Source organism: Macrobrachium nipponense, chromosome 4, assembly GCF_015104395.2.
Source record: "Macrobrachium nipponense isolate FS-2020 chromosome 4, ASM1510439v2, whole genome shotgun sequence".
In the NCBI taxonomy this organism is placed as follows: Eukaryota; Metazoa; Arthropoda; class Malacostraca; order Decapoda; family Palaemonidae; genus Macrobrachium; species Macrobrachium nipponense.
In genome coordinates this window covers 90,408,121-90,434,544 of record NC_061100.1, presented here as the reverse complement: position 1 = coordinate 90,434,544, position 26,424 = coordinate 90,408,121, and the positions used below count along the sequence as shown (strand labels likewise).

At 41.4% G+C, this 26,424-nt stretch overlaps 1 protein-coding gene across 2 annotated transcripts in view; it reads left to right on the top strand.

Moving 5' to 3' along the window:
- The window catches only part of LOC135211011 (uncharacterized), a 353,541-nt gene that overhangs the window by 54,832 nt on the left and 272,285 nt on the right, over positions 1–26,424 (top strand). For both annotated transcript variants that reach the window (XM_064244025.1, XM_064244024.1), the window contains one exon: positions 20,465–20,625. In XM_064244025.1, the coding sequence (XP_064100095.1) occupies positions 20,475–20,625 (151 nt within the window). In that variant the 5' untranslated portion in view covers positions 20,465–20,474. The remainder of the gene's footprint in view (positions 1–20,464; positions 20,626–26,424) is intronic.

Here is a 26,424-nt window from a genome sequence, read left to right as displayed (position 1 = left end):
CTTGCCAACTACCCGATAATGTTTGGATACCTTGGAATGTCAGTATTTCGAACCATAACTTGGCCTTCGGATTCCAGGGGTTGGCCGGTTTCATAGAGATAGGACTCTCGGCATTCTGTCCGGTTTGCCTGCCGCTATGATTAAAGTGGGATGATTGTATTCCTGTAATGCTCTCAGTCCCATCAAGCGGGTTTTGGCTTACACTTGAGCCACTCTAATCATAGTGGTACCATCCCTTTGTGGTAGGGTAGGGAGTGGACATTTGGGAAGCAGCTCTCGCAGGTGTCATTGGTGGAGAAATTAATTTCATGAAAGGATAATGGGTTCTCTTTTGGGATGTCGACAGTCTAACTTTTTTTCTTTCCCCCAACTAATTTAATGACGGAAATTAATGTTTCTTGTACCCCTGGATCGAATGGCGAACCTCAGACACTGTTGACGACCTCTGCTAATTTAATTAGGGAAAACTCTGTTGATGACCTCGGAACTAGGAAGGACCATTCCATTGTTATTCCAAAATTGAGTAATCTGGGTAACGCAAGGAAACTTCGAATCCTTCATGTTACCCAAATTCCAATAGAGACAAATTATGATAATATATATAAAGAATTTGAGTGTTATGGATCTATAACAGAAATAAGAATGAAACTGGAAGATACAAAATGGGATTCATGGATATCTTACAATAGTCATGACGAAAGCATTTAGTGCAATATGTAATATTAATAATATCAAAATTAATAACTTGAATATAATGGCTGCTCTTTGCGACAAGGTACCAAGGATTTGGATGTTTATAGACCTGCGGACTGGTTTGAAAAAGATGCTGATGTAGTTATGCCTTCCCAGAGGAACCAAAACCACCGATGTGGCTTGTAGCTGAATCTCAGGGGGTTACAGGGAATTATTTCAAAATATGCAAATTAATTCAGAAGAAAGTAGGAACTATTGCACCGGGAGACATAACTCGTTTTGGAAAAAATAGTTACCTTATCCATGCCAAATCATGCACACAATCTGTAATACTATCCAACCTTAAAACAAATGATTGATAATATTAAGTTAGATGTCAAACCCCACCTAAATTTTAGCTACGGAAGGGGAGTAGTTTTTTTAACAAAGATCTGTATGAATTTACAGAGGAGGAGATACTGGCCATGTGTCCACTAATGTATGGAAAGTACACAAAGTTCCAGGTACATCAATGATTATCCTTACTTTCCAGGATGCTGATGTACCTTCCTGCATTATTATTGAAAATGAAATTATTAAAGTTTCGACGCCATTCAAGCAGAAGCCACTGCAATGTTTTAATTGTTTTAAATTTGGACACCCGTCAAAAGTTTGCAAAAACGAAAAATGTGTGGTATTTGCTCCAAATCTTACCATGGAGAATGTGCACTTGAAGCCAGGTGTTTAAATTGCAGCTCAAATCATAAATCCACTGACCGGAGCTGCGAGCTGTATAAGTCGGAAGAAAGCTGCCCTTAACAAATCCAACTTAGAACACATAAGTGTGGGATATGCCAAAAGACTATTAGATAAATCAAGTAGTTATGCAAAGGCACTAAAATCAAACCCATCTAGCACTGCCATTAGTTCTATAAAAGAAATATACCATCTAATGATAAACTGCTGCATGATGAGGTAAGCATATTGCCTTCTGAGGCTTTGCCACAGTGTATTAACAGTGGGGCATTGCCCATCCCCGTACAACCTTCGTCCCCCATTACTATTAGTTAGTACAAACCTCTCTCAGGCCATGTCCTTGCCTGATTTGATGGAGGTTCCACTTAAAACCAACTTGCCTGGTGCACCTGTTGTGGGGAAGGTGCAAAAACCTAGAAGCCCACCACCTATTAATCGAAAAAGAGAGAGACCTCCATCTCTCTCACCCCCTTCCATCAGAAAACATTAAAGCTATGACGTCAAATAAATTTGATGTTTTATCTGTTGATGTTTCTAATCAACTGGAAGATAACTTGAATAAATCAGAAATTCAAGTTGAGGTCCACCATCCGCCTCAACAAATAGATCAAAAGGAGACAAAGAAAAAGACAAACGTAAAACCCAATATATCAAGACATCTCTAAAGAAACCTACAGGAAATAATGTTAAGATTAAAAGTTGCCAATGGGAAGACCTCATCCAAGATGTCTTCCAGAAGTGATCCATAGTTTTCTCCTCCATCCTTTTGCAATGGAATTGTCAGGGTTTAAGGGCCAAAAATGAAGAACTTAAGCTACTAATTCATGAGCATTCCCCCATAATTGTATGTCTACAGGAAAGCAAGCTTGATGCTAATACTCCTTGTCCTCGAGAGTATATTAGCTATAGAACACATATAATCAACAAGCAGGGAGCCATGGCGGAAGTCTCATTTACGTTCGTCGAGATGTTCCCCAAATATCTTTGTCTATTCGTACACCTCTGCAGGCAGTGGTTTGTACAGATTGATATAGGGAGAAAATATACAATATGCTTCTCTGTACCTACCTCCCCAAATGATAATATTTTGTATGATAATTTAGTAGAGGTGATTCAATAACTCCCCCAACCTTTTCTCTTATTGGGAGATTTGAATGGTAGACATCCTTTATGGGGCGATGTTTTAGCAAACACAAGGGGCAATATTATATCATCAATTGTGGAAAATGAGGATGTCGGACTCCTTAATACAGGAGAGCCCACACACTTTCATGTCCAGACAGGTACCTTGTCATGCATTGACCCATCAATCGCAAGCTCTAATTGCCTTCTCGTTTTGATTGGAGGACATTAGATGATTGCATACTAGTGATCATGCACCAATCATTATCAACACTAACAATAGTCCACCTTTACAGAGATCGCCATGATGGAATCTTGACAAGGCAGACTGGGGTAGATTTCGTGAGCTAAGCGAAATTGAAGGGAATGCAGAACAGTTTGAAAATATTGATGATGCCATAGACATGCTGAATGGAACCCTTCATACAGCAGGAGTCAATTCAATTCCCAAAACAACAGGGTTATTCAAACGACGACCAGTCCCCTGGTGGTCTTCAGAATTAACTGCCCTGCACAGAGCCACAAGAAGGTCTTTAACTCCGTTTGCGCAGACACCGTACTGAGGAGAATTTAATTATATACAAGAATGTGGGGAGAGCACAGTTCCGTCGTGCCATGAAAGAAGCTAGGCGCCAGTCTTGGGTGTCTTTTGTTTCCTCCATTAACAGTAGAACAGGTGATCACCATCTTCTGTGTGGAGGAAAGTAAAAAAGATAGCAGGCAAATTCACCCCCAACCCACCACCAGTGTTGAAGGTGAATGATCAGTATGTGACTGGAGCAACTGACGTTAGCAATGCCCTGGCGGATCATTTCTCAAATGTATCATGCAAGTGTGAAGCAGCTCCTGATCACCAGTTTAGGAGCAATGAAGAAAAGAAAATTTTAAATTTTGCAACAGGAAGGGAAGAGTCATACAACTCTCCTTTTACTGAAAGAGAATTTGACTCCGCACTTGCTACATGTAATGATACAGCCCCTGGACCCGATGAAATTCCATGTGCAATGATTAACCATGTACCTGTTAATACCAAGTTTTTTGTTTATTTTAGCATTATTAACAGAATATGGCATGATCATAGTTATCCAAGTGTTTTGGGAACTAGCCATTATTTTTAGCCTTTTTAAAACCTGGTAAGGATAAGTTTTTAGCTGCAAACTATCGACCAATTGCATTGACATCTTGTTTATGTAAGATCATAGGAAGATTGGGTCAATGTAAGACTGGTATGGTACCTGGAAAAGAAGGGTATTTTATCACCTATCCAGTGTGGATTTAGAAAAATGCATTCAACGACTGATGTGTTGATGCGACTGGAATCCTCTACGTATTTGTGAAGCCTTTGCTTCCAAACAGCACCATGTAACAGTCTTTTTTGATCTTGAGAAGGCATATGATACTGCATGGAGATATGGTATACTTAAAACCATTCATGAATTGGGGTTACGAGGAGAGTTACCATTGTTCATTCATCATTTGTTTCACATAGATTTTTTCAAGTCAGAGTGGGGGAAAACTCTATCAGAGAGATGTCAGGAAGGAGGAGTTTCCCCAGGGTATTGTGCTAAGTGTAACACTATTTGCACTAGCCATTAATGGGATATCCTCTGTCATTCCCCAAGATATTCTCTCAACATTATTTGTAGATGATCTCTCCATATCATTTGCTGGATCTAGAATGTCGATGGTTGAGAGAAAACTACAACTCTCAATTGACAAAATTATTCAGTGGGCTGATATGAATGGATTTAAGTTTTCGACAAACAAAACTACTGTTGTCCATTTCTGTCGTATTCGGGGAGTACATCCTGACCCGGATATATACATCAAAGGCCAACGGATCCCATGTGTAAATGAAGCTAGATTTTTAGGTTTGATATTTGATTGCCAGGTTGACATGGGTTCCTCACTTAAAGGCGTTAAAAGTTAAGTGTCTTGAGGCTCTGAATCTTTTAAAAGTATTGTCACATACATCATGGGGGCAGACCGCAAAACTATTTTAAAATTATACAAGGCCCTTAATTTTTTTCTAAAATTAGTTATGGGTGTGAAATATACTCCTCAGCCACCCCAAGCAGATTAAAGGTATTAGATTCTATACACCATGCTGGTATTAGATTGTCTACAGGAGCGTTTAGAACTTCGCCTATTCCAAGTCTCCTTGTTGACGCTGGAGAATTAACTTTAGACCTTTACCGAAAGTCTTCTATTATTCGGTATTGGTTTAGGTTGCAAAGACTTCTTTAGCTTGTCAGACTGCAAACTTTGTAAGGCATTTTAGATATTTTGAGTTACACCCAAAATCTCCTCAACCTTATGGTTTTTCGGGTAAAACAATTATTAAACGGTCTTGATATAGCAAGAAATAGAGTTTGTTTTCTTCCATTCAAGATATCAGCAACCCCTCCATGGAAATTACCAGATATATTTTTGTAAATATTTTATTGGTATAAAAAAGAACATGACTGAATTAGAAGCCAGGTCTCTCTTTCATGAACATGTCGAAGAACATAGGGAATCGACTTTTATATATACAGATGGCTCCAAATCTGATGCTGGCGTTGGATTTGGAGTATATAGTGGTTCTTTTAATTGTAGAGGTGCACTTCCTCTAGTATCTTCCATATTTACTGCAGAACTATATGGCATATTAACCGCTATTGAGAAAATAGCATTAAAAGATGAGGGCAATTTTACCATTTGTACATGAATCTTACCTGCCAGATATATATATAGCTGTATTCTCCGAAGTCCGACAGAATTTCAAAACTCCCGGCACACGCAGTGGTCGGCCAGGTGGTAGTACCCATTCCCGCCGCTGGGAGGCGGGCGTAAGGAACCATTCCCATTTTCTGTCAGATATTTTCTGTCGCCAGTGCAGACAACAAGTGTTTCTGCACCTCCGTCATTGGATTTTGGAACTCTTTTGGTCACTTGAGTATCCCGATTGATTTTTGGTTATTTGATTAGGATCGGTGGTTAGGCATACGCTAATTGTGGATTGTTTTTTATTTTTGGCTTGATTTTTTCCTTAAACTTACGATGTCTGGATCTAGTTCGACTAGGCCAGAGTATGTTGTGGGAAGAATGCAAGGTTAGGCTACAAAAAAAAAAAAGAAAACTTCGGTAGACCCTCATACAGTGTGCGCGAATTGTAGGAAACAATGTTTGTATGTTTGATGAGCGCTGCAACGAGTGTGAAAAATATGTCTGAATTCTGCGTGGAAGGCTTGATAAACCATAGGTACGTAAACTAGAACGTGATAGTGTAAGGAGGTCTTCTCCAGGCGTGTAACACAAGTTACCCGTCCAGTAGAATTTATCCCTCCAAAGACCTGTGATGCCTTCGGGCCCTACAAATAGTGTCTTTGGAGGGTAATACCCTATCTGTGATTCTTAAATCTTTGCGTAGCCTGGAATCATGTTTGCATTGGAAAGTTATAGTAGTGTAGTGAAGTATAGTGATAATGCCATGAGTGTTCATTCTATCGCGTAAGCGTATAATTTCTCATTGACAAAACACTACCGCGTGATGGCTCTCCCTACCTCGGTGAGGCAGAATGTAGTAGGGAGGTAGCTTGTCCGCAAGTGTCTAAAATACTCTAGCGTTTGTTTCATAAAAACTTACCAGTCAGATATATGTATATATATCTGCCGGGTAAAGGTGAACAGCGATGTTGTATCATAGTAATATTATTTTTGCCCTTACGTCATATTACTATCAAACGGTTGTACAGGCGGCCCGCGGTTAACGGCGCAATCACTCAACGGCGAATCGGTTTTACGGCGGTCGTCAAAAATATTAAAAAATAAGGCATTTTAAAGGTATCTTTATGGGAACCCAAATTTCAGTTAACAGCGCCTCGTTGTCCTAAAGAGTTCATACATTTGTAGAAATGCCGTTCAGACCATAAAGGTTATGCAAATTATATTAACAAATTTTATGGAGAGTTATTACGTAGGTACTAGGGTAAAAATATATGCCTCTGACTCTGTTCTATGCCGAAAATATTGAGTTACATAAGTGCAAATTTAGCTATGGATGTGTCGATTTATAAATGTTCATGCGTTTTGTTTAAAATGTGCATGAAATGTATTACGTGAAAGGCATTTTTATTTCTGTACAGAAATATGATACAAAGGCAGCTTTTGAAACTGCCCTTCTTCGTTATCAAATACGATGTTTTTTTCATGTTCTTTCTTGTAAGCCGCCGCCCGAGCCCCGCTCTTCCGAAAATATAGATTTTAAAAAATGCAAATTAGCGATCGATGTCGATTTTATACATGTTTATGCTTTTATGTTTAAAATGTGTATGAAAATGTATTACGATAGGGTATTTTTATTTCTGTGCAGAAATATGATAAAAAGGCAGCTTTTGAAACTCCCCTTCAAGTTATCGACTACGATGTTTTTTCAAGTTCGTTCTTGTATGCCGCCGTCTGCCGCTCTTCCACCGAAAATATAGAGTTAAAAAAGAGTGCAAATTTAGCAATCGATGTGTCGATTTTCAAATGTTTATGCTTTTATGTTTAAAAATTGTGTATGAAAAATATATTAGTAAAAGTATTTTCATTTTTTTGTACGGAAATAAGATACAATTAAGGCAGCCTTTATAACTACGCTCCACGTTGTCAGGGGATGGTTTTTCATGTTCGTTCTTGTCCGCCAGTTCCGAAAAATGCATTGTTATTTTATTAATTATGCATCTTTTCTATAAATCCTTTAAAAAAGTTATACATTATTTCACTGTATCCAAGACTATTGTATGTATTCTCATATTATTGTATTTTAAAATACTACGGCAAACTTAAGCCCGTATTCCGCGGAGCGGGCCAATGTTGTGGTTTGAAATCAGCTGATGAATACGAGTTTGTTTCACCATAAACGCAATTCTGAGCGAATGCTCTTTTGCTTCTAGTTATCATAAACGAATATCTATATACTTGACTTATATGAGACAAAGTTATTTTTCCTTATACAGCGTGTTTTTAGGTGGACATATTTATTGAATATGTCTCGTTGTGAATGTGAACTACTATTTTTTTCGTTAACAGATTTCGTTGGCGGCATGTTTATTGCGTAAAAAATTACGGGATTCCGTTCGCAATAATCCTTTATCATCGTAATACGAACTTTACGTTATTTATCTTGCATCGGCGTGAAACCAACAGTAAAATGTGTTCTTTCAAGCACAGTAGTTTTGATTAAAATGATTTTATCCCAATTTTATCTACAGTTGTGTGTGATGGCAGACGTTTACTGCAGTTTTATCCTTGTTGCTGATGTACGATAATAGTCATTATCAGCTTGAACAGTTTTCTCAGCTTCAGTTATAACTAGGTTTAATTTAACGGTATATTTCCCGATTGATCTTAATCTATATTGATCTCTGATCTATAGCGAATAAAGTTATTACATTAAGATATCTCAGTTCTATTCTATACATAACGCCATTTATAACACGGTAATGTTGCACTGTAGTACGATGATCGAAATACAAGCCAACAGATGTTATCCAGTTCGGTTGTACTTAGAAAAAAAAAAAAGAAAAGTTTTCTCGTTCGGTTGTTCATTGCTGTACACGTTCACGCAACGAGTATACATAACGTTAAAACCATACTTTCATCATTCTCTTATGCTGTTATTGAACTTATGTACTAGAAGATGGATAAAGTTAGGCCATTGTAATTTGATCTCTCATAAAATCGGACTATCGAAAGACTAATGATGTAACCTGAACACTACAGCTACCTGTACACTGTATAACTTTATTATATCTTTACGTACATACTACTGAGACACCCCATGTACTGTACAGTAAATTCTATAGTACTATACTGCATAAATATAATTTACTTATTGCGCCGTTGTGGGATTAAAGCGCCTTTGACTGTCTAGAGTTTCGAAAGAAGGTGTGCGGCGGCCGTAGGCTTTAAAATCGCTCAGCGTCGAAAAATCGCTTGGCGTCGGTGGCCAGGAACGGAACCCCTGCCGCTAACCGAGGGCCGCCTGTATGGTTCCAAGTTATATACTCATACCATAGTTACTCCTACGAAGTACAACCGAGAGTACGATTATTATTACATTTAATCGGTTCTCCCTGCAACTATTCAGGTTGCCGGTTTCCCTATTTTTAAACATTTAAGGTATTGTTAGGACAATACCAAGTTAGCCTTTTTATATTTATCAAATTCACAGTTTCGCTTAAATATATCAGTTTGATGGATTTTGGTTTCTGCTCTATAATGGTAGTAAACCTATTCATTCGTAGAATGGTGTAGGTGGCAACTCAAGCAGAGCAGTGCGAGAACGACGAACGTTCTCTGAGTCTGCTGTCATAATGCGTAATGCCAGTGCTCAGTTCCATCTGATTGTCTGCCATGCGCAGTAGTTACGTCTCTCTCTCTCCTGCGGGATTGACGGACTAACCGTATTTCTACCCTACAATCACGGCCTTAGCCTCGGGTTGAGGGGAATTCTAGCATACATGGCTGAACATCTTCACTTTGCGAGAATTTTTTCATAAAAAAAAATAAAAAATAATAATAATATAAATAAATAAATATATATATGTGTGTATGTAGAATGTGTATATATATATGAATGTGTATGTGTACATATGTATATATATATATATATATATATTATATATATATATATATATATATATTTTAAAATTAAATATCTATATATATATAATATATATATAGATATATATTATATATATATATTATATATATATTTAATTAATATATATTATATATATTTATATTATATATATTGTTATATATATGGAATTAGGTATATATGTGTAAAATGTATATGTGTGTATGTATCTATCTCTATGTATTAGACCTTTTTTTCGGTTCTGTGTTTACCGCATGGTAACAGAATTCTGTCCGAGTCTACAGCGGCATAGCACACATGATTTCCCTCGAAACAAGAATGATGTGCAAGAGATGCAGTCAATTAGCTCGCCGAGACGTCCCTTGCTCGATTATGAAGGGGACTCCTTCCGCTGCCAAATACTACAGCGCCGAGCGCGACGCTCGGCAGGACCGCTTGGATGGACGCACAACGTAATGCTTCTTCAGACACATTCGCCGAGAATCAGAAGAATTAGTAATGGATCTCAGGAAGGAGACTTTTAAGGAAGAAACAAATGAACAATCTTCTACAGTGTCTTCAAATTACTCCTGTTTTAAGTGAAACGCAGCCTTATTAGGGAAGGAAACATGCTCGGTGAGGGAATGAATGAATTGCAGGGGACCATTTCCTCGCTGGAGAAGTTTGTTTTCCCTGAATAGACTGAAATTCACCACCTCTCCCAGTTTTTCCTGCAGAAAAACTGGGAATAGCATAGATGATCTAGAAATGATTCTGAACATCTCTCATAGTCAAGATTCGTCTATAGGTGAATGTCATGGCTCATAATCTCTAGAATTTGAATCTTGAAAGATTACTTTAGTCTTCAGAGACGTCCTCCCCGCGCAGGAGTTGGAACTCTCGGAGGGTCTCGCTCCCTCTGAGGAGAACGAAGACGCTATCGGTCGCACAGGCAGCCGTCGTCTTTGGTTCCTCGGAGGGGGACGCTTCTCGTCCGTTAGCTCCTTCTGCTTTGCAGTCGTCTCCTGGGCAATTGGAAGGCTTTCCGCAGTAAAAGAGAGCTAAGATGTATGATGTATGTCTCAGGGAGGGGGACGCTTCACGTCCTCTCTCTTTTCTACTGTGTTGCGATCTTCACCGGAGAGGACGTCTTCCGATGAGTATGCTTTTGAGCGCTTCGGTCGCTCCTAAGATATATCCTTGGCGGTCCATGTGAGAAGGAGGAGGGCTTCCCTCGCCCATCGTCTTCTCAAAGGATCAGCCTTTTGCCTGAGAAGGAATGTTCTCCATCGAAAAGGATGATTGTGTCTTTGCAACAACAACTTGTTTTGTTGATTGCAGTGAGAAAGGCAAAGCCACATCGCGAGAGGAAGATGATAGGCTGCCAATCAAGAGTCCAGGCAGTCCCTTATCCTTCTCCTCGTTCCGCTCTTTCGCCAGTTGCCTTGCTCTCTAGATTTCATGCAGCTCGCCAGAGGTTGTCTAGAGAGCACGGTGTTACCATCTTCCGAACAAGTGTGTCAGTTGAGAAGAAGAAGAGGTCTTGGTTCGATGGCTTTGAGCCTCTTTTGAAGAATAGTTTCAGCCTGCGGCCCCTCAGTCTTCTCCTTCACAATTGTTATCTTCGAAGGACGACAGCTCGTTCATGCCTCCACTCAACGCGGTGTCTGAAGGATTTTCAACACTTAATCGTTGGTGAAGTCCCTGGAACTACTGGTGAATTTCGAAAGTCACATCTGATCCCAACCCAAATCCATCGTGTATCTGGGGATTCAGATGGATTCAGTGGCTTTTCGAGCTTTTCGTCCCAGGGACGTCAGCAGCAAGGCTTAGACAAAGTGTTAGCCTTCCTAAGGAAAGATTCGTGCTCGGTGAGGGAATGGATGAGTCTAACTGGGGACCATTTCCTCGCTGGAGAAGTTTGTTTCCTTGGGGAGACTGCACCTCAGACCGTTACAATTTTTTTTCTCAAGTACAATTGGAAAGAAAACAAGAATCTACACATGATCTTGGAAATTTCAGGAGAGGTAAAACATCACTTGAAATGTTGGCTAGATCCAGTGTAGCTGTCGGAGGGCGTCTCTCAAGCTTCAGAGCCCTGACCTAGTGTTGTTCTCCGACGCGTCCACCACGGATGGGGAGCATCATTAGGGGGAAAGAAGTTGGCAGGCACCTGGAGAGGGAACAGGTGTCCTGGCACATAAACCTAAAGGAAATGGCGGAGCCATCTTTTTAGCTCTCCAGTTTTTCCAAGAAAAAGTCTCTCGTCGAATAGTCCAAGTCACTCAGACAACACCACAGCTCTGGCGTACTTGAAGAAGTAGGGAGGAACACAGTCTCAGTCCCTTTTTGCTCTGGCAAAGGAGATCTTGCTGTGGGCAAGGGCACTGGACGTCATGATCCTTACGAAGTTTTGTAGCATGAGATGTACGTAGAGATTGTCTGGGCAGATCTCTTCAGCAGACGAGGTCAACTTCTGCCAACCGAGTAGACTCTGCATCAGGAGGTATGCCAAGAGCTGTGGGGGTTATGGGGACGTCCGCTCGTGGATATCTTTGCGACGTCCAGAACGAAGAGGCTTCCACTGTACTGCTCCCCAGTACTCGACCCAGCTGCAGTGACGATAGACACACTTCTCTGGGAACCTGGAACGGGTATGGACCCTGTACGCCTTTCCCCTAGTTCAAGATCTTAGGGGAAGTCATGAGAAAGTTTGCGGTGTCTGGAAGGGACGAGAATGACTTTGTTCGCCCCGTTCTGGCCACTGCGAGAAGAGTGGTTTCCACACAGAGGTCATGGGCCTTTGCAGTAGAGACTTTCCCGAGGACGGCTTCCAGTAAGGACAGATCTACTTCAGACAGCCCCACTTCGATAGGTACCTCAGAAGCCTCTTCGCTCTGAGTCTGACTGCATTCAGACTATCCAAAAGTTGGCCAGAGCGAGAGGCTTTTATACGTCAATGGCGAAAGCTATCGCCAGTGCAAGAAGAGCGTTTTCCAACGCAGTGTACAATCGAAGTGGATAGTCTTCAGGAGTTGGTGCAAGAAGAACGGCATTTTCCTCCACCACGACCTGTGAGCCAGATTGCTGACTTCCTTTTCTGAGAAGGGATCTAAAACTTGCAGTCTCTACAATCAAGGGTTATAAGAGTGTGCTTTTAGTTGTCTTTAGGCACAGAGGCCTGGACTTGGCGGACAACAGAGACCTTCACGATCTCTTGAGATCTTTCGAAACGATGAAGGTTCAACAACCAAGTTGCCGTCTTGGAACTTGGATGTAGTTCTGAAGTTCCTCATGTTGTCCCATTCGAACCTATGCATGAAGTGCGAGCTTTTATGAATTCTTCTTGGTTCCATAACAATATGTCATAAAGGACATATGAGCTGTCACTTACGGGAGATGCAATTCTGTGTGACCTCCCGTTACACGAAGGATGTCAATTCAACCTACAAGAGATCCTTTTCTCTTGGTTGTTCGTGTCTGCGGATACGTTGCTGGGATAGGGAAGCCGACACTGATCCTTAACTAGTGAGTTAATTTTTAGTTTAACGCTTTTTAAAATTAAGCGCTAACCCTCGTGTTAGGATCAAGGTGATCGGGATCGGTGTTGTGCTCCTTAACTTATGGCTAATAGGCATAGGTATTATGGTCATATGAGTGGATTAGCACCCACTGACAAATGCCAGTTAGGCTTTGCCGAGTAAGTGGATAAGACCCCATCGGCAAACCCACAAGAACTCTTACCCATAGGTCACATCCTCGCTGAGGCTCTTGAGACGAAGCAGACTCCTAAGCAATAGCTAGGAAGTCAACCCTCTGTCTGAAAAGATAGGAACCAAGGTTTTATAAGAGGTCCTTCTTATAACTTGTGGTGTTCGGTCAGGAAGCCAAGGTTACCAGTGTCAAAGAATGCTTTGGCTTTTTCTTGAGGGCACCATCAGGAAGTGCATTCATCCTGTCAAGACAGTGATATGAAAGTGTTGAAGGTGAATGCGCATGGACTGAGGGCTATTTCTACGTCGGTAGCCTTCCAAAAGAACATGGCACTCATGACATCTTGAATGCCACATTTTGGTGTAGTAATTCAGTGTTTGCCTCTCACTACCTTCGGGAGGTGAGGATTACATACGAGAACTGCTACTCTTTGGGCCCATATGTCGCAGCAGACAATATATTGGGGACAGAGAGTAGCACTCTTCCTATCTTTTAGAAAATAATATGTTAGTTTGGACTTTTTAATTTTATTTCTTTTTATTTTTTATTTTTATTATGTTTATGTAGGTGTTTAGTTTTTTGTGGTCTTGGGTAGGCCGCCTTAGGCGGACTTCCCTCCATTAGCCTTGGTTTTACGAAGTTTAACCAGATAGGCTAGGTCAGGTGGTAATGTTTTTGCTTCGCTCTCATAGTAGGGTAAAATGTTTTTGTCACAGTGTGGTCACGCCCCCATTGACAAATCATCTGGAGCGCACCAGCTACATAGGTCACGTCCTTGCTGGCACCTCCAGTGAAGCATTAACAGCATTCGGTGTCTAAACAACACCTATATGATCTGTCACATTGTGGTCACGCTCCCCGTGACAGTTCATTAGAGCGCACCAGCTACACAGGTCACGTCCTTGCTGGCACCTCTAGGAATGCAGTACCGAAATTGGAGGTCTATAATATAGGATCTAGTTGCATTGTGGTCACGCCCCCGTTGAAGATCCTCTAGAACTCAACAGCTTCACAGGTCACTACCTAGCTGGAGTCTCTAGTAAAGCAGAAGCAGACTTGGGTGACGGTACTCACGAAGTCAGCTATGCTAACAGTTAAGGAACCAAAATATCAATCATATATATGCAATTGTTTCCCAAAATCAAATCTGTCTCCCCCTTCCTCCAAAGGTGGGATTCAGCTATATATATATCTGGCAGGTAAGATTCATGAACAAAATGATATTGTTATGATACAATAAAGTTTGTTCATACTTACCTGGCAGATATATATAATCAAAGTGCCCACCCACCTCCCCTCAGGAGACAGTGGCACTAGAAAAATCTGACAGAAAATGGGAATGGTTCCTTACACTCCGGCCTCCCAGCGGCGGGAATGGGTACTACCACCTGGCCGACCACTGCGTGTGCCGGGAGTTTTGAAATTCTGTCGGACTTCGGAGAATACAGCTATATATATATCTGCCAGGTAAGTATGAACAAACTTTATTGTATCATAACAATATCATTTTTTAGTGATGCAAGAAGTGTCCTTCAAGCTTTAGAAGTTTTTAATTCTAGTAACCCTTTGGTTTTAAAGATTTTAGAGTGGCTTTTTATTATTGGTCTGAAAGGCATAACAGTTCGATTTTGTTGGGTTCCGGCACACGTAGGTGTGTGTGGAAATGAGGAGGCAGATTCACTGGCAAAGAATGCTGCAGCCGAGTTGCTACCAAGAAGGTATCCCATTCCATGTAATGATTTTTTACCTACAATTAAGAATTTTATTTGTAATAATTGGCAAAAGCATTGGGAAAGCTTAGCTGATAATAAGATGAGAGAAATAACAAATGTTATATCCCCTTGGAAATATAACGTTATGCCCCGAAAGTGGGAGACTACTCTTTGTCGTCTCCGAATTGGTCACACTCGGATGACACATGAGTTTTTGCTAGCTGGCCAACACCAACCATATTGTGACGACTGTTTGATACCCTTGACCGTGAAGCATTTGTTGACTGAATGCCCCACTTATAGCACAGAAAGAAATAGATATCTGTTTGAGGCTCGAGGTGAGGATGGCAGGTTCATCCTTGCCAAGATTCTTGGACATGATGTGTCATACAATGCAAGTGGCATTTTTAGATTTATTTCAGAAGCAGATCTTCTGAAAGCTATTTAACTTTTACAATGATATATTTGCTTTTATGGTTTTAATTGAATATACTTTTATTCTTTATTTATAATAAACGATATCGGCGTCAATGACCTTTGATGTCAGGATGCCAGAAAACTTCCAATCATTCATTCATTCATTGGAGATCAAGGGGATGGCACAAATTATTGGGCAAGAGCCAATAATTTATATGTGTGTATGTATATATATATATGTATATATATACATACACACAGATAAAACTAAAAAGAAAGTCAAGGTGCTTCGGACAATCTGTGGTGTTCTGTAAAAAGACCAGACTTGCCCATGTCAAAGAACGCCCTGGCGTCCTTTTAAGGAGCTCTTTCAAAGAGGCTCATTCGTCATGTTTAGACAAGGATTTAAAACCTTTTAAAGTAAATGCTCACGAGGTGAGGGCGCGGCCTCGGAGGCATTTCAACAGAGCATGGCACTCAGGAACATCCTGAGTGCTGCGTTTTGGCGAAGCAACTCTGTGTTCGCTTCACACTACCTGCAGGATGTGAAGACGACATACGAGATCTGCTGCTCGCTAGGGCCATACGTGTCCGCAGACACAATCTTGGGGGCAAGAAGTACCACTCATCCTATCCTGTAGAAAATGGTTAGGAAGAGCTGTTAATTATAGTTGTTGGGTCGCTGCCAGTGGCGGACTTCTCAATTCTTAAGCGTTAGTTAAACATCCTTAACTTTGGCTAGGTTGGTCAGGTGGTGATATACATTACTTCTTAGCCCTCATAGTATGGTCAATATGGTCTAGTCACTTTGTGGTCACGCTCCCGTTGACAGATCATCTAGAACTCACCAGCTATACAGGTCACTACCTTGCTGGAGACTCTAGTAAAGCAAAAGCCGACTTGAGTGACAGTAATCACGAAGTCAGCTATACTAACAGGTATGGCACCAAGATGTCAATCATCTGCATGCAATTTGTTTCCTAAAATCATTCTATTCTGTCCCTTCCCACCTCCAATGGTGGGATTCAGCTATAGTATATATATCTGACAGGTAAGTTTCATGAACAAAATGATATTGTTATGATACAATAAAGTTTGTTCATACTTACCTGGCAGATACATATATATATAATCAAGTACCCACCCACCTCCCCTCAGGGGACAGTGGCATTAGAAAATCTGAATAGAAAATGGGAATGGTTCCTGATACCCGCCTCCCAGCGGCGGGAATGGGTACTAACCACCTGGCCGACCACTGCATGTGCCGGAAGTTTTGAAATTCTGTCGACTTCGGAGAATACAGCTATATATATATCTGCCAGGTAAGTATGAACAAACTTTATTGTATCATAACAATATCATTTTTTTGAATTTCTAGCACTCTACAAGTGTTTTGGTCTTCTATGATCTGCAAACACTTAGGCGAGACAAGAATTCCTAATATTGATGCTATGATACCTGGGAATCTCGCTGAATGCTCAAATTCCTTGGAATTTCTGGCATTCTCAGAGTGTTATGGTTTTTCTGTAATTTCAAAAAACTCAGGCAAGACAGACATTCCCAGTAATTGTTATTACGAAAATTGGGAGTATCACTAAGCCATTAGATTCCTTGGAATTTCTAGCGTTTACAGAGTGATTTGGTTTTCTGAAATTTCCAAACACTTGGGCAACGAGTATTCCCGATGATTATTACAATAATCGGGAGTCTCGCCGAGCGCCTGGACCCCTTGGTTTTGTTGGCGCTCACCGAGTGCTCCTTCAAGATGTATTTACAAGAAGGTATTGTTGTTATGTGCACTTTGTTTAGATTAGTGTACAGGGCCTCCATAAGTATTGTCAGGGATTTTGTTGCCCATAGGTGGATGGTGTCCATTGTTAGGCGCAAGAATCTTTTCTACTGAATCACATGTTCAAGTTGGCCAATTCTGTCAACAGTATTCTAAAGGCCAAGGACCTGTTGCTTCACCTGACCCAGTTTTTATGCATTACGATTTTTAAAACCCTCATTCTTATCTAGTGATATGGGGTGATACTTGATTGTGCAGGCTTGTCTGTCAAAGATAACTAGGCACTTGCTTCTTGAAGAATTTTAGGCCTGAAGGAGCTCCTTATATGGTAAGGGCTAATTAGGAACATGGCCTCATTTGTGATTTTATCAGATAATCAGATTTATGACTTACAACTAACTTTCTTTTAATTTTAAGTAATCCAGAACCATCTTGTTGCCAAATTCTGTAGGAGGGACTCTGTAACCAAAAGTTGTCCATTTTGTTCTTAAGCCTACACAACACAAAACAAGTTTTAACAAACATCATTACACTTTCATACAACATAGAATGATCAGCACTACATTTGGTAAAATTTTCTAGATGTCAGGGCAATGGAAAGACCATCAGAGATGCTTAGCAGGTTTATCCCTGGTCAGAAACAAAGTCTCTATGGGAAGTTTGCTAGTTGGAGTGAAATGAACAAAACACTATTGGTTTGATCATTCATTCTATGGAAGGTCAGTATTGTGGCAATTTGGGATTCAGAAAAAACAAACTATGTACCTACAGATGGCCTTTACGTTTATAAATTCAGCAGTTGCTGTGGGAACTCATATAGACTTACTAGCATGTAGATGAACAGGAACACCCAGATGATTACTACTCTTTGATGGTCCTCAGGCTTGAGCAGTGGATGTGTTTCCTTATGTGACCAGATTCAGATTCATATGCCTGCCCCTTGTATCGTTAAGTAATATTGAGCAATTTCAAATTCAGGTATATTGCTTAGTGTCTCCTATAGAGTCCTTGTAACTTCAGAGCAAATGATTTTCAGAATTTCTTGCGCTCTTGGTAGATGTCTCTCTTATTCTGCTGTTAAAAGGAAATCAGTTCGACTATACAATTCCGTGCACTTCCACTGACTTAAGCAACTCTTAACCACATGGAGATGCTAGAATGTCCCCTGCCCAATAAAGGGATTTTCAAGTTATCAGAGGATCTATTCTTAATCAAGTTAAAAACAACTGTGGCTTTGTGTCAGAAGTAGCAGTCTGTGTATTGCTGAGGGTGCCATTATAGAATTTTCAGCACCTGGAACTTCTACTTTCAAAGTTATCATTTATACTTTCCTCGGTATTGTATCATGTACTTTTATATCTCACTGAGGATCAGTACTGTATGGTGTTGAGATTGAAGCCCCTTCTTCTCTATATCAGTCTCTGGAGTTTAGATGCAGGTCTAAACTTTATCTGAATTATTTACTATGAAACCTTTTATTTAGCACTACTGGTGGTTAATGAGTAAAATTGTTATTTTTCTGCCTTAGAGCTGAAGGTGATGTTAAGGCTACACTTTACAGAGAACTGTAAGAATTCCAATATAACGTCCTTATTGGAGAAGAAGAGGAAACACTTCTCTGTCCTGTTTGGGCAATTAAACTTAATCAGATAGGGTGGACTTGGAAGAGGTAGGTATCCTTTAGAAACTTAGAACATCTTTGTCAAAGGTTAACCTTGGAAGAGGCTGGCACAGTTAACCTTTTGTTTTGTGGTATTAGGAAACCTAGATGTCATTGTCAAAGGTTAAGTGTGGAAGAGACAAAATTAATCTTTTGTTTTGTGGTTTTAGAAGACCTAACTGTCTTTGCCAATGGTTAAGCCTGGAGGAGGCAAAGTAAACTTTTTGGTTTGGGGGTTTAGAAAACCTAGAATGTGTTTGTTGAAGGTTAAGCCTGATAGAGACAAAGTTAACCTTTTCTTCTGTGTTTTTAGAAACCTAGAATGTCTTTGTCAAAGAACACAAGGGCCTTTGTGACGTATTTGATAAGGCTAGGGCATAAGAACTATCTCTATATCTTCTTCCTTTGTTGAAGGTAAACATTCATAATCATAATGTGAGCAGCAGTTGTAACTTCATTTAGTGTTATGTTAATTTTTCCCTTCAGGATAGGATTCATGTGCAGTAGAAGTGAAATTTTGGTTTTTACCTGCTCACTACCTTAAGTATGCAGAATCGTGTTTGAAAACAGTAAAGTCCTTAATCCGCTACTACTAGTGGGCAGTCTTTTTCCTGGACGAAGAAGGAGCAATCCTGTAGGCTCTTTTGTCTAAATCTCGGGTTTCAATATTTTGGGGAGCATTAAGGTACAAATTTTTTATAGGAGGGTACTTTTGCATCATAAAGGTATATATTTTAAGTGACTCGTTTTATAGGGTTTTTGGACTCAGACACAGGTGTCCCTTCACACTGCTTTTGTTTCATTCTGACTGAATTGAAGTGGTTTTCACCACAAGGCTGCTTTCTGCTGCATATATATGAGAGCCTTGCTCCCTGAATGGAATCCAACTTCTGGTGGTAGGAAAATCCAGAAAGGATTCCAGATCAGGTAAGAATGTTTTGACTAAGCAGATTTTTGTTTAGCTGCACTACCCCCTGTCCTCTTCTTAATGTGGAACTCAGCTAGCTTTAACAGTAGGTAAGATTCATCTCACATAATATAAATTTTCTTAATAAAATTTATTATTTGGATACTTACCTACTATTAAAGTAGACCCCACCCAGCCTCCCCACAACTTAATTGGGTTGTCAAGGAGAATTCTGACGTGAGGTAAAACATTCGAAACACACCTGGTGGAGAACAAGTGCAGTAGACAGTCATCTGGGCAGCCATTCAATTTTTTTGTTTGAGTGCCGACTCGCCTAATTGGCTCGGAGATATAGCTAACTTTAGCAGTAGGTATATAATAAACTTTATATAATGAAAATTTATATTTCGCAGTTGCAAAATTTTCTAACTATGAGGTCAGATATCTTTATTTCCCCACCTGTATTTTTTTGGTATTAGCTGTTTAATAAGTGGTAGAGATTTTAAGAGAATCCATTCAATCATAAGGTAGAATGAAGCACTTACTTTATATCGGGGCCTTATGGTGTTGGCATGCCCCTTAAAGGAGCTTAGGTTTGTGCATAGGGTTGGTTAACAATTTTCCATCATTGCTAAGGGAGGCATATATTAATAGATCATAATAGTTAAGTTGTATATATCTATGTGATAAGACTTTATTCATTTACTGGCCATTTGTAATATGCTAAAAGCTGTATTTTATGGTTTTACATGGCAATTATTGCATGCACCATTATGCATTATATAGAAGCTCCTTTATTATTTTACAAAACTGTTTTTTCATTTTCCCATGCTTAATTTACGGGTGATTAAGATTTCGTAGGCTAACACAGTGCATCACTTTAAGTCCCCTTCTCTTAACATGGGTGTGTATCAGTATGAAGAGTTGCAGTTTCTAGCTAGGTTTTTGCAATCCATGAGCTCTAGTAAATGCTTGTTTGTTGCCTAATGTTAAAATTAATTTTAAGGTTTATATGCAGAACTAGTGCAAAAGATCATATATAGTATGTTTATGGTTCTTGTTATGTATTTAGAAATTTTACGTGTACTAGTTAATTTCTTTTTTCTAGAATAAACATAATGGAGGGAACAGCTGAAGATTCAGCAGACATGGAGAAATGTGACAAGGAAAAAACCACTGTAGATAATGGACAAAAGAAGAATCTGGCATTGAAGTGGCAAAGGATGAAGATGAGAGGTCTTGGTATGCAGCGTTCTTATACACCTTCAAGTAAGCAACATTTGAGGAGTATATTAGTGTGTTCATAGCCATTGTAATTGACATTTGTTCCTACACAAATACAATCCTTTGTACTTTACATAGGGATTTAGCTTGAGAAAGTTGGCTAGAATGGCCATCTAAAAACATTGATCCTTACAAGAAAATACAATTTTTATTGCAGTGTCTTACCGAATAATTATACAGCTGTAGGTTCCCTACAAATGGCAGACAATAGATTCAAAACTTCCGCGGTGGCGCCGCCATCGCTGATGTAGGTGACGTCATCTCCCTCCACTCGAGGGAGCTACCGGTACAACTGCCCAGGTAACATCAATTCGTTCTCTGCCGGCTTCTGGTGAACATCGTTGGTCGGTGCAGACTTTTTTATTCATTTGTTGGGAAGTATTATCTCTCCAATATCGGTGAAGTATTCAACTCCGTGTTTGTAGGATTGAAGCTGAATTTCTTTTCTGCAATTTTGTGGTCTTACCATCATGTCGGACTCTAGTCCTTCAGTAGTTAGGTTTTACTAGGTTAGTTAAATTAATTTATGATTCGCACACTAAGTGCATTAAGTGTAGGGGTTGTGAGTGCTCTAGAGAATCTACTTGTTATGAATGCAAGGATTGGAGTGAACAACAGTGGAAAGTTTTTGTTTCTCACTCGGGGAAGATAATTAAGGATAGGAAGAGGAAGGCGACTCTCAGAGCTGAAAGTAAGACTAGTTTAGCTTCTTCTGCTTCTTCTATGGAAGCACCTGCTCCTATTCCTTCTCCTTCTCCTCTTATTATGTCTCCGATCTTCAGTCCTCCTACTCCTGCTCCTGTAACTCCCTTGCCAACTTCCCGTGGAGTTTCTCCTGACACCATTGCCAGCCTCGAGTCTAAATTTGAAAAGAAATTTTATGTATTAGCTAATACGGTTATGCAGTTAGGTTTATCTGTAAAGTCTTTCATAGAAAAGACTTCTAGTAAAGTGAAAAGTGTCAGTGCAGTGCAATCTGAGTGGGTGGCTGTTTGTCCCGATAGTTCTCCTAGACGAAGGTCCCTGTCCCGCTCCCCCGCCTCGGGGAGAAGACATACCGGAGGTCCAAGGGAGACTGTCGGGGTTTGCCCACAGACAGTCGCTTCCTCCGTCGATCCTGTGGTGCAACAGCAGGATTCGACTAAACACCATTGGAAAGGTGTGTCATTCAGTAACCAGTTATCGACAGAGTCGAGTGATTCATCGCCGCTTAGACATTGTAAGTGGCGTGATTCTTCAGTCTGATATAGGTTGAAATAAGAACTGATTTTAGCTAATTAAAATGCATTAAAATGTTTAAATATAATTTTGTTTTTTATATTTTCAACTTAAAGATTAGAAATGTTTTTCCATTACCTGTGTTTTTATATTTTCAACTTAACCTGTTTTTATATTTTCTACACATGAGCTCCCTTCAGTTCTTCCTGAAAGCAAATTGGTCTCGGAAGACACAACCGGAATCGCTAGTCTTCCCCTTGACGGAAGAAATCAAGTCGGATGTTTGTCGGTGGCAGTCGAAGGAGAGACTACAAGAAGGACTTTCCCTAGTCGTGTCGAACCCTGACCTAGAGTTCTTCTCAGATGCGTCAGACAAGGGAAGGGGAGCCCTTCTTGGAGACAGGAGAGTCTCAGGTCTTTTGACGGAACAAGAACTTTTACATAAATGTAAAAGAATTGAAGGTGATCTTTTTAAGACTAGTACAAGCGTTCGCCCCTCTAGTTGAAGGAAGGAAGATAGCGATCTATGCGGACAACAACAGTGTTGTCGTATGTACGAAAGCAAGGAGGGACTCACTTGTTCTCTCTCAAGAGTAGTGGAAGAACTCCTCAATTGAGCGAACGAGCAGATCTCTCTGTTTCCAAGATTCGTTTGAGGGAAAATGAACATTTTAGAAGACGAACTTATTCGCTCAAATCAGGTACTGTCGACAGAATAGACTCTGAACTAGAGATTTTGTACATGCAACTTCCCCGGCAGATATATACGTAGCTATAGTCTCTGACGTTCCTGACAGAAATTCAAATCTCGTGGCACACGCTACAGGTAGGTCAGGTGATCTACCCTCCTGCCGCTGGGTGGCGGGACTAGGAACCATTCCCGTTTTCTAATAAGATTTTCTCTGTCGCCGGTTCCGACAACATCTGTTGTTGGTTCCTCCTGCTAGAATTTCTTCTCGTTTGCTGAGGATCTTAACCCTCTTACGCCGACTGGACGTATTTTACGTCGACATTTTTTGTCCTGTGTGCCGACTGGACGTATTTTACGTCGACTTACAAAAGTTTTTTTTTTTAAATTCGCGGAAAAATACTTATAGGCCTACCAGCCTAAAACTTTTGAATCACGCGCCTTGGGGGATGCTGGGAGTTCATGGATCAAGGTGTTGTTTTGTTTACAATCGTTACGCAGGCGCGCAAGCGCGAATTTCTTTCTTGCCACTAAAAAGTATCTGTGACACATCTCGGAAATTATTTCGTCACTTTGACATAATTTTTGTACCATTGTAAATTAGCCGTTACATGAAGTATTATATATGAAAATGTGCGCATTTTTTGTAGAATACAACAATAAAATACTCATGATTGTAGCTTTTAGCAGTTTTGAGATATTTTCATATAAATAACGATAATTGCCAAAATTTCAACCTTAGGTCAATTTTGACTCTACCGAAATGGTCGAAAAATGCAATTGTAAGCTAAAACGCGTATATTTTAGTAATATTCAATCATTTACCTTAATTTTGCAACTAATTGGAAGTCTCTAGCACAATATTTCGATTTATGGTGAATTTATGAAAAAACTTTTTCCTTACGTCCGCGCGGTAACTTCCGAAAAAAATCATACATGCGATTGTGGTAATGTTTGCACTATTTTAAAATTAGCCGTTATATAAAGTTTTATATATGGAAATGTGCGCAATTTCATGCACAATACAACTAAAAACAACCCATGGTTGTAGCTTTTATCAGTTTTGAGATATTTTCATATAAATAACGATAATTGCCAAAATTTCAACCTTTGGTCAACTTTGACTACCGAAATGGTCGAAAAACGCAATTGTAAGCTAAAACGCTTATTTGTTCCGACACGGCATACAAACCTTCGGTCCTTTTACAATAGGAAGGTACTAGCGGCAGCTGGATAGGTCGTAAGCTTTCGAACAAGGGTTCTGTAGTTAAACTCTTGTCCGAACAGGTGCGCGCGCGCGACTGGGAGGTAAACAAACCACTTTTGCTTTCGGCCTGCTGGCGTGTAGACGTGTATCATCGCTCTCTGCCCGCTTCATCGTCGTTGCTTTCGCATGGTTGTGTTTTTCTTTTTCTATTTATCTAGTGAAACTGAATTGTAAGTACAATCATTTCATATTTATGTCTATTGAATTCAATTGTGAATTAAAGGATCTTGGTTTCTCCATGCCCTCCGATTACCCGAGTGCCGGGACTGAAGGGCGTAAGTGCGGGAATTCAATTTTCCCAGAAATGATCCTCGTATTGTGTATGCTCGGTGCCGAGGGCAGGAGAGCGCTCGCTCCAAGCTTATATTTTGGTTGGAAATGTGTAGATGAAAATCGTAAGTAAGTGCTCTTTTCATTTATATTTTTTTGACCTGTATGCTCGTTGCCGAGCGAATGCGCTCGGCACGAAAACTTATTCTGTATGGAAGTGGAATCGCAAGTACAGTATTCTTTTTCATTTTCATATATTTATTTTGATTGTAGCAATACTCATTTTGGATCAGTTTCCGCTCTTACCCGGAAATTAATCCTTTCCCCCTTTTATTTGAATGAAGTGAAATCGCAAGTGCAGTTCTTTTTCATTTTCATATTTTATTGAGATTGCATTATTTACTTGGATCAATGTTTCCACTATTTCCCGGGAATTGATCCTTCCCCTTTTTATTTTGTATGAAGTGAAATTGCAAGCGCAGTATTCTTTTTCATTTTCATATATATTTTGTATTGCATCAATTCATTATGGATCAAGGTTCCGTTCATAATCGGGAAATGGATCCTTTTTACCCTTGCGCTCGGTACCGAGGGCGCAAATGCGCTCGATCCGAGCCCTTATTCATTGTGAAGTGAATCGTAATGCAAGATTCTTTTTCATGTTATTCCTTTTATTATTGATTGCATCAATATTTATTTGGTTCAAGTTCCGCTCAGTCAGGGAATTGTTTCCTTATGCCCTGCATTCGGTGCCGAGGGCACGATTGCTCTCGGGCTCTTATTATTATTGTTGGGTACATGGGTGCTGTGCGGGGGTGGGGTGGGAACAAGAACCCCCCCCCCCCCCCACCCCCCCCCCCCCCCCCCCCCCCTCTCAGCTCCCACAGATGGCCCTTCCCCTTCGGGGGGGGGGGAGGAGGAGGTTATCTGGGTTCTTCTCCTCGCCCGATCCGTCGAGCGACTTAGGGTGCTCGGTGCCCGTTGTACAATTGTATTCGGGGTCTTCCGCTCGTTCGGTGTGGGGCTCACCCCCCGCGCGAGGGACTTCACTAATCACTACTACTGTTATTTCCGCAGGTGCTACTGCCACGAGGGTGGACCTTGGTGAGGTATGGGCGTCCTTCGATTTGCAGGGCGTGCTAGTGTCCAGGGGCTGCGGTTCTATGTCTGGGCCTACTGCGGTCACCCATGGAGTGGTGACCACGACAACGATATCGACTCCAGGTGACGACGTCCCTCCTCACCTGGTGTACTTGCCTCACGTGGTAACAGTCTTGCCTACAGCCGCTGTGAAGTACCGTTCGCCGTACCGAGAGGGGGGCGGTGCCGCCGTCCGCTCGTGGTTGCCGCGCTGCCGCGACCACACTTCCGCTGCCCTAGAGCTCGCCCCTGGACCTGCCGCCGGTACCAGGATGCTGCTGGCTGCTGCTCCACTTCCTGTGTTTCCGGTGCTGCCTGCCGTACCTGCCGATTCTGGGCTGACTGTCCATGCAGTTGCTGCTGCGCTGGCTGTCCCTGCCTTGCGTGCTGCGCTGGCTGTCCCTACCAATGCTGTGCTGGCTGTGCCTGCTGTTCCTGAGATGCCCATACCTGCTGACGTCGTCCCTGTTCGTGGTGGTACTACCCCAGACTTTGGTCTGTCTGTACAGGTGCGTCCGGGCCCTGTGGCTTCAGCTACAGCAGCCCCGGCTCCGCCCTGGATAGCAGATCTTACGTCTGTCCTGAGGAAGCTGACGAAGAAGAGGAGGAAGGTGTCGTCGTCGTCGTCTTCATCTTCATCGTCGTCGGCTGCCGCCTCTTCCCCTTCGACTTCTAGGCTTCACAGCCGAGGAAGAATAAGGTTTGCCTCATCCCTCCTAAGAAGTCTCCCTCGGGAGCTTCTCGGGACCCGTCCTCACCTCGTGGGACGGAGGGTTCGTTCCGCTGGTCCTCCTGCTCCTTCGGGAGCGGGGCCCGTCTCTTCTTCCGCAAGGAAGGAGACTACGGGGACCAGAGGAGTACCGGCTAACACCGGTACTTCCTCGCCTGGTGTCAGTGGTTCTGCCACTGCATCAGGGTCCCGTTCTCGGCCTCTCGTTCGCGGGAGGTACCGAGTGTACGGTCGCCTACCAGCGACCGTGCAGCCAGGAACCAGACCTCTGAGCTCGCTCAGCGTCAGGTTCACGGCACGGAGCGGAAGACTGGTGACAGCCGCTCACGGGCGCTTTCACAGACCAGCTCTCGCTCTCGCGGCGACCATCTGGCTACCCGGGGACGTAGGTCCACGACCGGCCACGGGCTGAGGCTGGGAAGAGGTCCCCCCGTTCGCCGGTGCCAGCCACGGCTGGAACCAGCGATGTGA